The sequence below is a fragment of the Echinops telfairi genome, unplaced genomic scaffold, assembly GCF_000313985.2.
Source record: "Echinops telfairi isolate 266 unplaced genomic scaffold, ASM31398v2 ScPeMD7_23;HRSCAF=83, whole genome shotgun sequence".
Classification (NCBI taxonomy): domain Eukaryota; kingdom Metazoa; phylum Chordata; class Mammalia; order Afrosoricida; family Tenrecidae; genus Echinops; species Echinops telfairi.
The window spans coordinates 46,840,177-46,853,998 of record NW_022103920.1 but is presented as its reverse complement, the minus strand read 5'-3'; the positions used below and the strand labels follow the sequence as shown (position 1 = coordinate 46,853,998).

Sequence of the window (13,822 nt, the reverse complement as noted above, 5' to 3'; positions counted from 1 at the left end):
AGATAATTTCCCAAATATTACCTAACAGAAGCAGTGCTAAGAATGTTGCTTTTTCTTTATTAGGAAGAATTTTTTCTTCCGCTCTTGAAGTTGTATGACATGTATCATAATAGCTAAGTTTATAGAAAAAGTTTTCACTTTAAGCTAAAACTCATTACAAAAAACAAACTTTAAAGAATTGTTAACCATAATAAAGGGGATTTATCTAACTGAATATTGCTCAAAATAAAACATGACTATAGAACACATTATAATTCTCTTTTTAAATTGTAATATGTCCTTTCATAGTTTTATTCTTAGAGAACTGAATTTTCTTGCAAATTGAAGATTTCCTACTGGCCTTCCTGATTTATTGAGGTCGGGAGGCTTCAGTTTCCACACTCATGTTCTTTCTTTATTACCTTTTACTGTTCTGATTAACATCATGATTTTCTTAAAAGCTGCAAGTAAGGAGCAGAACCATTAGTACACTTACTCGGATCACGTTGTTTGTCCGGTGGTTGTTCCTCTGTGATTATGTCCAGTGCAGTTTTATTGCAGCATGCTTTACCAAGCATGGCTTTATCATCTCTGCTTATTTGTAACATGCTAAATAGCACAGATTGGATAGAATACTTTTGGTATCTATTTAAGTTCCAAGAGATGCTGAGAACTAGAACATTTATAAAATTCACAATATAGCTATGATATCTGAACCACTGTGCACGTTTTGTTTGCTTTTGGTATTTTAGTCATGCAAAGGCACACACACCTACTAGGGGTCCAGTGATATGTCTTACGGGACTCATCAAAAACCTCACAAGGTTTTTCTGGTCAGTGGAAGTCAAATTGGAAAGTAATACTTTTAAAAATTGAAGTTAAAAGGAACAAGTTTATAAACACCTGGAAAGAAATTCTGAAGGGAATAAATAAGAAAGAAAACCTTCCCCTCTAGCATAAGTAATTCAACACTTTTTAAATATAAAATGAAACAGATACATTTGTACATGCCATTAGATGTATTGAGAACTTAAGATAGAATAAAACTGAGTAGACAAGTGGCTTTGTAGTGTTGAAGATACAGGTACTACACATACACTGCTACCTGCGTGTCATTTTCTGTTTCCTTCTCCAAAGCAGAGATGGAAACTCTGATAATGGTGCTAATCTAGCTAGTGAATAGCAGGAATTCATAACCCACTGTTTTGTGCATAATAGAGAATAATAAGCATATGAAATAATTCATCACAGGGAGATAACAAGTTAACAGCCAAATACACATATTTTATGCTTTGTAAATATTCACAGAATTTTAAGGAGTTCAGTTGCTCAAAAGATTGCCTTCATGCACAATTTTGTCATCTCCTTATCAACTTTACCCGTGGGCTTTGGATGCCTTGGGAAGGAGAGCGCAGGAGTAGAATTGCAGTCATGTCTGCTTATTAACCTGTAGGAGTCCAGTTCATGACCTAGTGAACATAGATGAGAAACATTCCATTATCCATTTCTCTCCCAGGCCAACTGGTATTGGTTATTACTAAAAAGTGAGCCTACAATGCTTCAAAATGTTGCAGTCCTGCCAAAATTGCCACAAGCTAGAAGTAGCCAGGGGAGTAATCCTAGAACATTAATCAGAAAAACACAGCTACATAGTGCTTCTCTAGGTCAGGCCTGGTAAATTTGATTCTTTTTAAAATAGATACTTAGCTACTGTTTTATGCTCAGGGGCTACATTTATTTTTACCAGTTGAAACTTTAGTGTTCTTACTGGAATAAAAAGTAATATTGACCTTGAAAATTAGCTAAATATTTAATATTACATTAAAAATTCAAATGGTATCCTTTTATTAGTAATGCCAGCTTCAATGAGCTTTGAGTACATTTTCCTTGTCCCAAACTTCTATTTTTTATGGTTTAACTGCAATGGAACAGGTAGTACTTCATTTGTCTTAATAAGACTCTCCTAGCACAAATATCCAAATGTATACTTTTAATAATTAAATCCTGTAAGCCATAGTATGTTGACAAAATTTAATGTGCTGTGAATAATAAGAAGCTATTATATTCAAGCTGTTTGTTAAATCATAGAATTTCAAATATATCACAGAGTTCTAGTTCATGCATATACATCTTTTTTCCTAACAGAATGGGTTTGAATGTGTCTTTGTGATCAGTGGATGGCTGTAGACAAGGTCTTTCACGAATACATGTGTCCCTACACTTGTCCTGCCAAGAAAACAAAGAGATTTATCTAGAAGTATAGCCACAATACTCCCTAGAGGGGCAAGGAAGGCGGGACTTCGTCTTAAGTACTTTGGAATGCATCTTGGAAGAGAGGATAGTAAGCCATCATCTCTAGTATTTTGAACATCTTGTCCAAAATGAGTGAATGAATGAATGAATGAATGGGATCATGGTTGGTAAAGGAAGGTCAAGGAAAGGCTGCCCTTGGTGAGCCGGACAGACTCAGTGACCACGGCAATGGGCTCAAGCATAGTAACAGCTGTGAAGATGGTGCAGGGCTTGAGAAACAACTTGACAATCAACAACGGAAACAACCAGAAGGAGTCCTCTTGAGTTATTTTCTCAAAGGATGCAGGGAAATGTAGCTTTATTAGACAGAAGTTTTAAGAAACTTTAAAACTGGTTTTTGTGAGCATAAGACCAGGAAAGTTATGCCAAAGGCAAATTTTTTGTATCCCATGACAAAAATGTAATTGCTCATTTTTCATGGTTAGAATAATGGCTGTCTTACAATAATTTTAGTGGCTATTGGTCCATCAGACTACTTTTTGTTCTGAAATCTCGAATAATATTTCAAAGAAACATAATTCAAATTCCTTGAGAATGCTGAAACTTTTGCGTAAAACTTGGTGTAAATTGAAGAGCAGGAATTCTTCTAGGAAGGGTTAGAGAGAGTGAAACACCACCTTGAGAAGTGTATGGAAGTAGATGGAGGAGATGTTGAGAAATAACAGTTTCATATTTTGATACTTTTGTTTTACATAGGTTTGTAACACTTTATAGCAACACTCTTTCACTTAATCTGGATTTTACAAATGAAAACCTTGAAACCCAGTTATTAAATTACCTTCCCTAATGCTTAGCTTATTTATGACTGCAAAAGTAGAAACTAGTTTTTTGATCATAATGATATCTTTTATATTCATTTAAAATCATATTTGTAAAACATATACTTAGATATTATTCTTTTTTTTTAAAGAAAAGCTCATTTTCACTCTCTGCACATGGAATCTAGATATATCAGCAAGGATCAAAAGACAATTTAGAGTTCTTATGTCAAAAGAATTCAGGGCATGTCTATTTGTTTCTCAAACAGCTGAAAAATTTTGTAGCTCCATGCATTTATGTTACAGCTTCCAAATGGTGTTGCTGGTGAATACTAAAAATTTTCACATCGTAGTGTAGAATTTACTTTATGTAAAAAATAATGTTATTTTGGAGTTTGATTATTTTTAAGTGTAGTGGGAATAATACAAGCAGTAAATATTTGGTTAAAATTTATCTCATTTTTTTCTCTTGGGGGAAACCAATGAACAATCAAACACTCAACAACCTATAAATATTATAAAATTTATATTACTATGAATGAATTCTCCTCAATGTATATACTTGCCTTAAATGAACATTACACTCATATTGGTATGTTCGGCTACGTTTTCCTAGATGAGGAGCTTTTCTCTGGGATGTATATAGATTTCATGGGGACAGATGCTGCTATTTTCCGAAGTTTAACGAAGAGAAATGCAGTCAGAACGGATCAGCACAATTCCAAGTGGCTGAGTGGTAAGACAGGGTTTTCTGGGTTTTCTTTGACTTTGTTTGTTTGCTTTTCTTGTCATAGTTCAAGCTAATTTATCTAATTTTATAGTGGAAATTAGGTAACTTTTAAAATATAAAAATTCAAGATTGGACATTATTGATAATAATTCAATTTATCATTATTAACCATTGTGAAGATAAAATATTGACGTAACCTATAGTTTCTATTTCAACTCTATATTATCATGCAATTTTCATATGACACATGAATAAAGTGACAGTGATATGCATCATGCCAAGAGAGATTAAACCCAAGGTCCTCTCCGGTTGTTAAACTTTAAGAGAATAACATTAATAAGCAGAGACTATACTTTGTTTGCTTAAACATTTTAATAATGCCCCCCAAAATTTTAAATTTTGTATTTTGGATATTTAGGTATCATAAATAAGTGATATTCAGAAACTCCTAATTTGGTATCTATTGATTTTATAAAATATAAAACTGGTTCTTTACCATAATTGTATTAATATTTAATGGAAATCATGGGTATAGTGACTTTACTTGTGATCATTGTTCAACCGTTTCCAGTTGTAGAGTCACATGGAATTCACTGCTGAAAGCTGTTCATTTGAATTTACTGTATGATTCCAATCCACCGGGATAGCTTAAGAGAGGGAAGACACTTCTAAGACTTGTCATTTCACGTTGGAGAAAATTTCTGATTCTAAATAAGGCAATTTTCTTGACACGCAGCTTCTCATGAATCACTGCACTTAAGCATCTTACTTCACTGATAAGCCAGCACAAGAAAGCATTGATTGTCCATTTATTTCTCGAACTCACACCTCCTCTACAGCTGGAAATAGAATGCTCTAAAGGTTGTTTTTTTCTGAAATAAGGAAACCCTGTTTTTTTCCAATGATTGAACTTCCCCTCCCCCTGAAAACTTTCCCCTTCATTTCATAAGCTGTGTTATAAGAAAAAGTTTTTTCAGAGTTTGGATTCCTAACTCCTCCTCTTGCTTCAGTGAGTTTGGGTTTATATGCACTAGATTGAAAAGCCACACTTCAAAAAACAAACACCTCCTTTTTTCCCCCAACAAAACCACCAGCAGATTCCATGTGAAATCACTGGTAAAATAACTGTTTGATTTTTTTTAAACCCATCAATGCACACAGAATGTTTGCCATTACTGCACTTCCAAATTTATTGCAGACAGAGAAAACTACCGTAAACTATTATGTTATAGCTATACTTTGTGGTACTGACATTCCAAATTCGGTATGTTGAGTGAATAGAATTACTGCTCTTAGATCTCCGCCCATGAGCATTTCACTGTACATCATGTAGATGGAGACAGTATTTGCCTGTGGTCTGATTGGATGGATTTCCATCATGAGTACATAGAGTCTTTGTGTTTTTTTTTCTACAGAACCTATGTTTGTGGATGCACATGTCATCCCAGACGGCACAGATCCAAACGATGCGAAGGTGTACTTCTTCTTTAAAGAGAAACTGACTGACAACAGCAGGAGCACCAACCAAATTCAGTCCATGATTGCGAGAATCTGTCCCGTAAGTGCAGCGGTACTCACATTTGAAGAAAGAGCCAATACTTCAAACCGTATGCATATGCTTCATTTTTCCAATCCTTTCTTTTCCTGACTTCATTGTGTACCCTTGTGGATTAAAGGGGCCCTCGGGTGACATCGTGGCTGTGCCCTGGACTGCTATCTGAACGGTCATAAAAACACCAGCCACTCCGGGCTTTCTACTCCCATGAAAAACGACGGTGTCGGAAACTCAGGGATAGTTCGATCCTGTCCTACGGGGTCGCTCTGAGTCAGCAGAGCCTCAATGGCAGTGTTTTGTTTGTTTGCTTGTTTGGAGGGTTGCAGCGGTTAAATGCTCAGCTGCTACTCAAAAGAACAGCTGCTGAACCTGTCGACTGCTCTTTGGGGAGAAATGGCTGCCAGCTTCAATGAAGACTGACAGCACGGAAACCTAGGCAGCCCTACTCCGTCCCGTGGGGTTTGTAGTGTGGGAATCGCTGCAATGACACGAGATTTGGTTTGGGTTTGGTTATGAACTAATAAAATATCAAGGGGAGACACTTCAACTATGTTTACTCATATTGACCTTTTGAGATAAGCATACTCAATTTCAATTTTTTAAAAAAAAGCAAACTCAAGGTCGTATATTTGGGCAAACAAAAAATTTGTTTGCACATTTTCTGCATTTTCGTTCATTGCATTTGTATTAAAAACAATACCTAAAGTGTGTATTATCAAAATAAATAGCTTTGTTAGTAAAATATAATATTCAATAAAGGGCAGTTATTAAAGAACTTTTAATTATGATAATTAAGTTATATTGTATAAAATTACACAAAAATTCCATATATAAAAGTAATAATAAGGAGATGCTCAAAATAAAATCATCATGTTCTTCCTAATTGGAGATTTAGGAAGATTTCTTGTCCTTATTTATCTCTTATTAGCACCATTTGTGCAAAAACATCTTTAAAACATTTACTGCTAAAGATAGTTTAGCTAAAGTATTGCATTAACCCCCTAATTGCGGGGAACAGCTTCTACTCAACCATTTGCGACAGCACAGCAAACCCAGGAGAAAGGAGGAAATATTCCGGGCACAGTGTTATTTTTTGTCTGTGTGTGTTTTTTTTAATCACAAATACTTTACACAGAGGATTTTGTAAACTACCTAAAGCCATCACTTCAGCCCAACTGAGAAATAAGTATATTAAAAAGAGTATAAAAATAAGTATACTAAGACATCCAGTTAAAAATATTAAGGATTAATTGAGAAAAGAAAGAAGGCAAATTATTGAGAACTGTGCTTTACAGACAAATTTCCTCTCCTTTGCACAGGAGAATTTATAAGTACAGTTTGGTGCACACCGAGGGGCTTCAAAAAGTTTATGAAAAAATTCTACTTACTTTTAATTACATTTCTCTATGAATTTCTGAGGCTTCATTGTATAATCATTTATGTTCATATTGTAGATAATGAGTTGCCAACATAAGGGAAATCAAATTATGTACTGTTCATATATTCTTTTTACGGTTTCCATTATATATTATTATAATTAGAAAACTTAAGGGGATATTCTTATGGAATTCATTTGAGACATTTCCACCTGATTTCATAGTTATTTTGTAAAATGATACTATGCATCCTAAATATTACTCTTTATTGTTGTACAGATGTAGGGATTCCGTTTCTTATCTATCAGCATTATAGAAAATGTACAAATAATAGTGTCACAGTTGGATAATTAATATAAAAATATTTCTTTAATCAACTTGTGTTTATAAAATGGTTTCAGAATGATACCGGTGGACTTCGTAGCCTTGTCAACAAGTGGACTACCTTCTTGAAAGCGAGGCTGGTGTGCTCAGTAATGGATGAAGATGGCCCAGAGACATATTTTGATGAATTAGGTATGTAGTGTGAGATTGAAAATTTTCTTTGAAAGAGAGCTGGCAAGTTTTAGAAGTTTCAATAAACTATCAAAAGGTGTTATTTTAGGAGATATTTTCAGAATGAATAATATGCAAATTTGGTTGCATGATCTCCAACTGTATGTGAAAGAGAAACATTAAAAAGAGATGCTGGTAAAATTTGTACATTGCTAATAATATGTTGTTTATATAGATGAATGTTTGTATCTATATTATAATAGCTAATAATGTAATATTAGCTGGGTTTAAAGTCCGTTTCTATGAGACTACACTATATATTTTTCTGTTTCACTTAATGTACAGGATAAAGGTTAGATAGAAAATGTAAGACCAGAAACTAAAGACTCAAGCTCATTTTAGTCCTCTTTAGTCCTGAGAGTAAGGATTTGCATTAATTGGGGGAGGTTAGTCTTTTTCTAGGTCAAATAAGGTTAAACAGAGTGAGTCCCTTCTGAAAAAGAGCAGTTATTTTGATTAATGAGTTCATCTTGGTGTATTATCAGTTTTATATTTACTAATTAACACTTAGAAATGACTTTTCTTAGCATAAATACATTAAAATGTAAAATAGTTATTGTCTGATTGAAGGAGCTGATCAGATAGCAATAAAAAAGATCCTACAGAATGGGACAATCAGGATGCCGGTCATTATAATATGTCAAGGATTACCTTTGGTTGGATCAAGTTTCTTGGAAGCAGTGGTCAAGAGATCAAATCACAAATTGCAATAGGTAAATCTGCACTAGATCTCTGTAAACTGTTGAACATCAAGGATCTAACTTTGGGGACTAAGGTGCGCCTGACCCAAGTCATGGTATTTTCATTTGTCTCGTGCATGTGCAATTGGACTCTGTATAGGGAAGACAGAAGAAGAATCATTGGATTTGAATTTTGGTGCTGGCGAAGAACATTGAAAGTACCGTGGACTGCCAATAGGACAAACCAATCTGTACTGGAAGAAGTAAGAGCATTGTGCTCCCTAGAATCAAGGGTGTTAAGACATGGTCTTACATATGCTAGACATATTGTCAGCAGAGACAAGTCCATGGAAAAGGACATCATGCTTGGAAAAGTAGAGGGGCAGCAAAAAAAAAAAAAGGAAGATCCTCAATAAGATGGATTGACACAATGGCTACAACAATGACCTCAAGCTTAGGAACAGTTGTGTAGCGGGAAAGCCATCCTTTAGTGGGTAGCTCCACCAACATCCCAAAGCATCAAGAGAAGATGAAAGTAATACACAGTCACCATACGCAAAAGAATTTTCTGACATTCAGTCATAGAGAACCTCTAAGTAGATAAAAAAAGAACAGACATATTAAAATCAGCAAAGATGTGCATGATGGTTGTATTTTTCCGCCACATTTGTTCAGTGTACATGCTGAGCAAATAATCTGAGAAAATGGACAATGTTTGAAGATGTGGAATCAAAATTGAAGGAAGGCTCGTTAACAGCCTGTCATTCTCAGATGACAAAACTTTTCTTGCTAATTATTAAGAGGACTTGAAGCACTTGCTGATGAAGATAAAAAATAAAACTACAGCTTTCAATGTGGATTACATCACAATACAGTAAAATAAAATATATATTTAAAACCCTCCCTACTGGATCTATACGCAACAATAAATGAAGAAAATATTTAAGTTGTAAAGGGTTCTATTTTACTTTAATTCATAATTAATGCCCAACAGCAGTTATGAAATCAAATGACATGTTTCATTGGGCAAATATGCTGTAAAAGGTCTATTTAAAGTGTTAGAAAGCAAAGAGCTCACTTTTAAGAGTAAGATACATGTGACCCAAACCAGAGAGAGCCCAGGAGGTATAGTGCTTATATATTGGACTGTAACCCGAATGGTTAGCGGTTCAAAATCCACCAGCTACTCCAAGGAAGAACGATGGGGCTTTCTACTCCCATGAACAGTTCCAGTCTTGGACACAGTTCTACCCTGTCCTATAAGGTCGTTATGAGGCAGCATCTCTTCGATGGTAGAGAGTGGGTGAGTGACCCAAACCATGAATGTTCAACCACTTTGTAGGTATACAAAGCTGGATAAGGAAAAAGGATGACCAGAGAAGAATTGATGTCTTTGCATTATGATGTTGGCAAAGGATATTTAAAGTACCATGAGCACTCTCTCCCTACCAAAAAAAATCCTATTCTAAGGAGAATGCTTCTCAGAAACATTAGAGGATGGCAGGAGTTCACGTGCATGATGACAAGAGTTCATCTCTCGTACTTCGGAGATGTCACCAGTGGGACCAGCCCTTGAAGAACATCATTATGCTGGGCAAAGCAGAGGGTCAGTGGTACCTGACAACACCACCATAATCCATGTTATATACTTTTATACCATTTCCAGTGCGATTATTTCATTAGCATGGCTCCATGTAGTTACTAGTTCTTCATAAAATATCCCTTAGTGCCTATGTAGCATCTCCTTTACTTTGCCACGTGCTTTGGCTAAATTATAATGATGCTGCTGGAGGATATGTTCAAATACATTCCATAGTTGAAGTGATTTTTTTTTAGGCTTTATATTTAAAAATACAATTAATATTTGGGAACTTTCAAATAATGCTGTTTTCCCTCTTACAGAGGATGTGTTTCTGCTGGAAACGGATAATCCCAGGACTACACTAGTATATGGAGTTTTTACAACATCCAGGTAATTAGATTAAATTATTGTATTCTGTGAATTAAGCAGCATGTTTTGTCGAAGATTAGTAATTGTTCAAAGAAGGACCCCTGGTGCTGTGATGGTTCCATGTTAGGCTACGGTCCACCTGGTGGACAGGTGGAAACCACAGCAGCTCTGCAGCAGAGAGGTGGGCTTTCTGCTCCGGTGAACAGTTACAGCCTTGGACACCAGAAGGGGGTGCTGTGAGTCTGCACCGACTAAATGGCAATGAGTTAATTATCCAGAATGTACATATTGATTTTCTTTTAATTCTGTGTAACATTTGAAATGCAGATATTCAGTTCATTTTCTTTTGCCTGATCACCAAAATGTATTTGAGCTGAGCTAACTGTACAACTGGGTTTAGTACAGAGTATTTGTATTGATTTTTTGCTATTTATCTAAATGCAAGACCATCTGAATTACAATGCAGGAATAAAATATGTTGGTTGTTTTAATTTCAGGCAATAATTTGAAAACTTAAGAGTCAGGTTTTTAATATTGACATTACTGTTATGCTATTTTGTATTTCCTGACAATCTAAAGTGATGACTTAGAACCTAGCGAAACAGAACCCATTTTCATGTCACATGGAATGAGGTTTCATATATTTGAAGAAAGGTTTGATACCTTCTAATTTCAGATGCTTTAACCCAATTATCATACATTTCAAGCCAGTCCTGGTATTTTTTCCCCTCTTTCCTACACATATCATTGTCTACAAAGTTTATATCTAGAATGTTAATTATGAATTCAGTCTAATAATCCAATCGTGATTTGGCAGATATATAAAGTAATGGATCCTTTTATGTACAAGTATCTATTGTAGGGAAATGTAAGTATTTTAGCATTTTCTAAGTGGAGTTAAAGATGGTATAGGATAGTTAAAAATTGCAGTGAACTATTCAAAATAAAACTGCAGGTATAATCATTATGAATTATATTTAATTTTTTCCCACAAGATGTGTAAAAAGTTTTCCTTAATTTAACTGCTGTTTTAATAAAGTCGCTAGACTTGATTCAACTTACAAAGAAATGAACAAACAAAATGGATTAGTATCTTAAGACTCAGTTGATTTCAATGACAATTAATTTTCTGTTAGTTTGTCTAACCGCCAACCTTATTATTGAAATTTTCACAATTCTTATGGTTATGAAATGCTAATGATTAATACTATATCTTGTGTTTTTAATGGGAATGCAATACTTTTTCAATTAGTTATCTAATTTGAAAGAGAATATGGTTTTGGCGGTGTGTCAATGATTATGGAAATAATGTTTAGTATAAGTTCCAATGAACTCTGACATATTGCATAAAGGTAATTAAGAAAATTCTTATTGAGCTTTTTTTCTTCTTCTATGAATACAATGCTCTGCTAAGGTAGAAGGTTACCTACAGCCTTCTAGCCACAGAATCTCCAGTTTGAAACCAGAAGGCATGCGCTGGAGAGATACGGAAACTCCCGGGGTCCCGTCTCCTCCGCTGTATGGAGTCGCAATGAGTCAGAATCGTCACCGAGAGATTTTTTAACAGGGAAAACAAATGCACAATTACAATTTAGACTGTTCCAAAGAACAATTATTGTAACATCTGAGCCCACTCACATTAAAGTAATAAAAATCAATAAATGGCGTCTTGTCAAAGTCGTGGGTTTAACTCCTCTGTTTAAATGGGGAGGAAACCGCACCACACTCCCTGCCGTGGGGTTGCTGCTGGCCACGGGGACCTCAGAGGACGTGGCAGAGCTGCCCTGTGGGCTTCCAAGACTGGGACTTTTCACCCGAGTAGAAAGCCTCCTCTTTCTCCCTTGAAGCAGCTGGTGGTTTTGAACGGCTGCCCTCATGGTTCGCAGCTGAATGGGTAACCACTAGTAACCATGATTTGGAACGCAAATTCAGGTATTTAATACAGTCGTCAAGTCTTTTGCACTAGGTTCTAAGATGAGCTAGTGAGAGACTTAAATTTTCCTATTTCTTGGAAACTTTGAAAGGAAATTTTCCATGATTTGCTTTTAATCTACTACTTCCAGGGATAAATTAAGTGCTTATACATAAATACCTTAAAAGCACAGTGAACGTTTCAATTTTACATTTATGTGTCATAACATTCCTTTTTTCTAAAATGAGTCATCTCAATTTTCTATCACAATCATTGCCATCTTTTTTTAAAGGTTGTATTTAAGTATCGAAATGTCGAGTACACAGAGTACTGATCGTTTTCTGCTCTCCCTCTCAGTTCCGTGTTTAAAGGCTCCGCAGTGTGTGTGTACCACTTATCTGATATACAGACTGTGTTTAATGGGCCTTTTGCCCACAAGGAAGGGCCTAATCACCAGCTGATTTCCTATCAAGGCAGAATTCCGTACCCACGCCCTGGAACCGTAAGTATCCAAGAAGAAAAATCTTCGTTATATGACTTTTATAAAAATCCTAAGTTAGAGGGGCAAGAAATATTTTCTAATGTCATTAGAATAGGAAGCAAAGCTTGAACTGTTTAGATAGTAGTGTAAGAACTTGAATTCTAATTCTGAGAACCAAGAAACCAAACCTGCTTCCATCTCATGGCCTCACCGTTTGTTACAGGGGAGACTGACCCCCTTCAAGGTTTCTTGTCCTCGCTCCAAAACAGATTGTCAGCCCTTTCTGTGCCGGAGCCACTTTGAACCACCAGTCATTAGATTCGCAGCCAAGTGCAAGCTATTGCCATACAACCCTGTATTTCATTTGCCTCAATGAAGTACAATGATGTGAGAATAACTCAGAAATATTTTATGTGGAAATAGATGAATGAATATTTGTTTTAAAATTAAGCACTACATATTTCTTCAAAAAGAACATGCTTATTAAGTGTGAGCATATAATTGCAACAAATGTTGTAACTAAAATAAAGGGTTTACAAGTTATAACATATAAATCAGAACCTTTTAATTATGAGCAACTTGAGCAAGTAGAAGTTGCCTGGATGAGAATTATTGTTTTTGAGACATGCAGGTATTAGCAGTTATGTCATGCAATATGAGTAATAATAAGGATTATATTGAGTATGAACTTTTGTCATTGAAGGTATAGACTTCCCTGGCAGATTGGAATTAAAATTTTTATGGGACACAAATGATAACATTCTGAAGTTGTTGTTGTTGGTTTGGCTTATATAATGCTTCCTCTTTTGCTTATATATATGTTTTTGTCTCTATCAAAGGACATGCAGTACACTGATAGAGCGATGTTGTAGGATTAATTAAAAAGAGGATAGTAAAGATCTTCTACCTCTGCTTGTCACATGAGAGAGGTGAAGCTATAAAGCATAGCTGTCGTTTTACACCATTGCCTGGCGTGGACTCCTAGTGATCTACATGACATTGTCCAGCTGCTCCGTGACTTTTCTTAGCGTACAATCCTTGTGATAGCAAGTCTTCTTGCATTGTTTTGATTTGCAGTACTGGCTATGTTCAAACCAGGGCATCAAACCTACTTCACTAGTTCAGTGAATTTACAACAAAATTACAACAAAACCAAATATGCAAATGGGATTGATAATATGGTTAGGAAAAATTATGGATGGACTTGCTGAAATGGGAGACCTAGAAGAATCATACTACGTCTTCCAGGAGGTCCTCAATGCAGGAGACTGGATTTTTGCCAGGACTTTAGAGAGTTAAATATATTGAAAGGGCATTTATGGCTAGCATCTTTGAGCTGGACACTGTTTTTTTGTTGTTGTTGTTTTTGAGGTTTTTTTGAATTTTATTTTTTTGATATCATTTTATTGGGTCCACATACAACTCTTATCACAATTCATCCATCCATCCATTGTGTCAAGCACATTTGTACATTTGGTGCCATCATTATTTTCAAAACATTTATTTTCTACTTGAGCCCTTGGTATCAGCTT

At 35.4% G+C, this 13,822-nt stretch overlaps 1 protein-coding gene across 1 annotated transcript in view; it reads left to right on the top strand.

The window, feature by feature from the left end:
- The window catches only part of SEMA3C (semaphorin 3C), a 183,342-nt gene that overhangs the window by 110,138 nt on the left and 59,382 nt on the right, over positions 1–13,822 (top strand). The window contains exons 7-11 of the mRNA XM_004702624.2: positions 3,667–3,786; positions 5,196–5,338; positions 7,113–7,227; positions 9,849–9,918; positions 12,167–12,311. Coding sequence (XP_004702681.1) covers positions 3,667–3,786; positions 5,196–5,338; positions 7,113–7,227; positions 9,849–9,918; positions 12,167–12,311 — 593 coding nt within the window. The remainder of the gene's footprint in view (positions 1–3,666; positions 3,787–5,195; positions 5,339–7,112; positions 7,228–9,848; positions 9,919–12,166; positions 12,312–13,822) is intronic.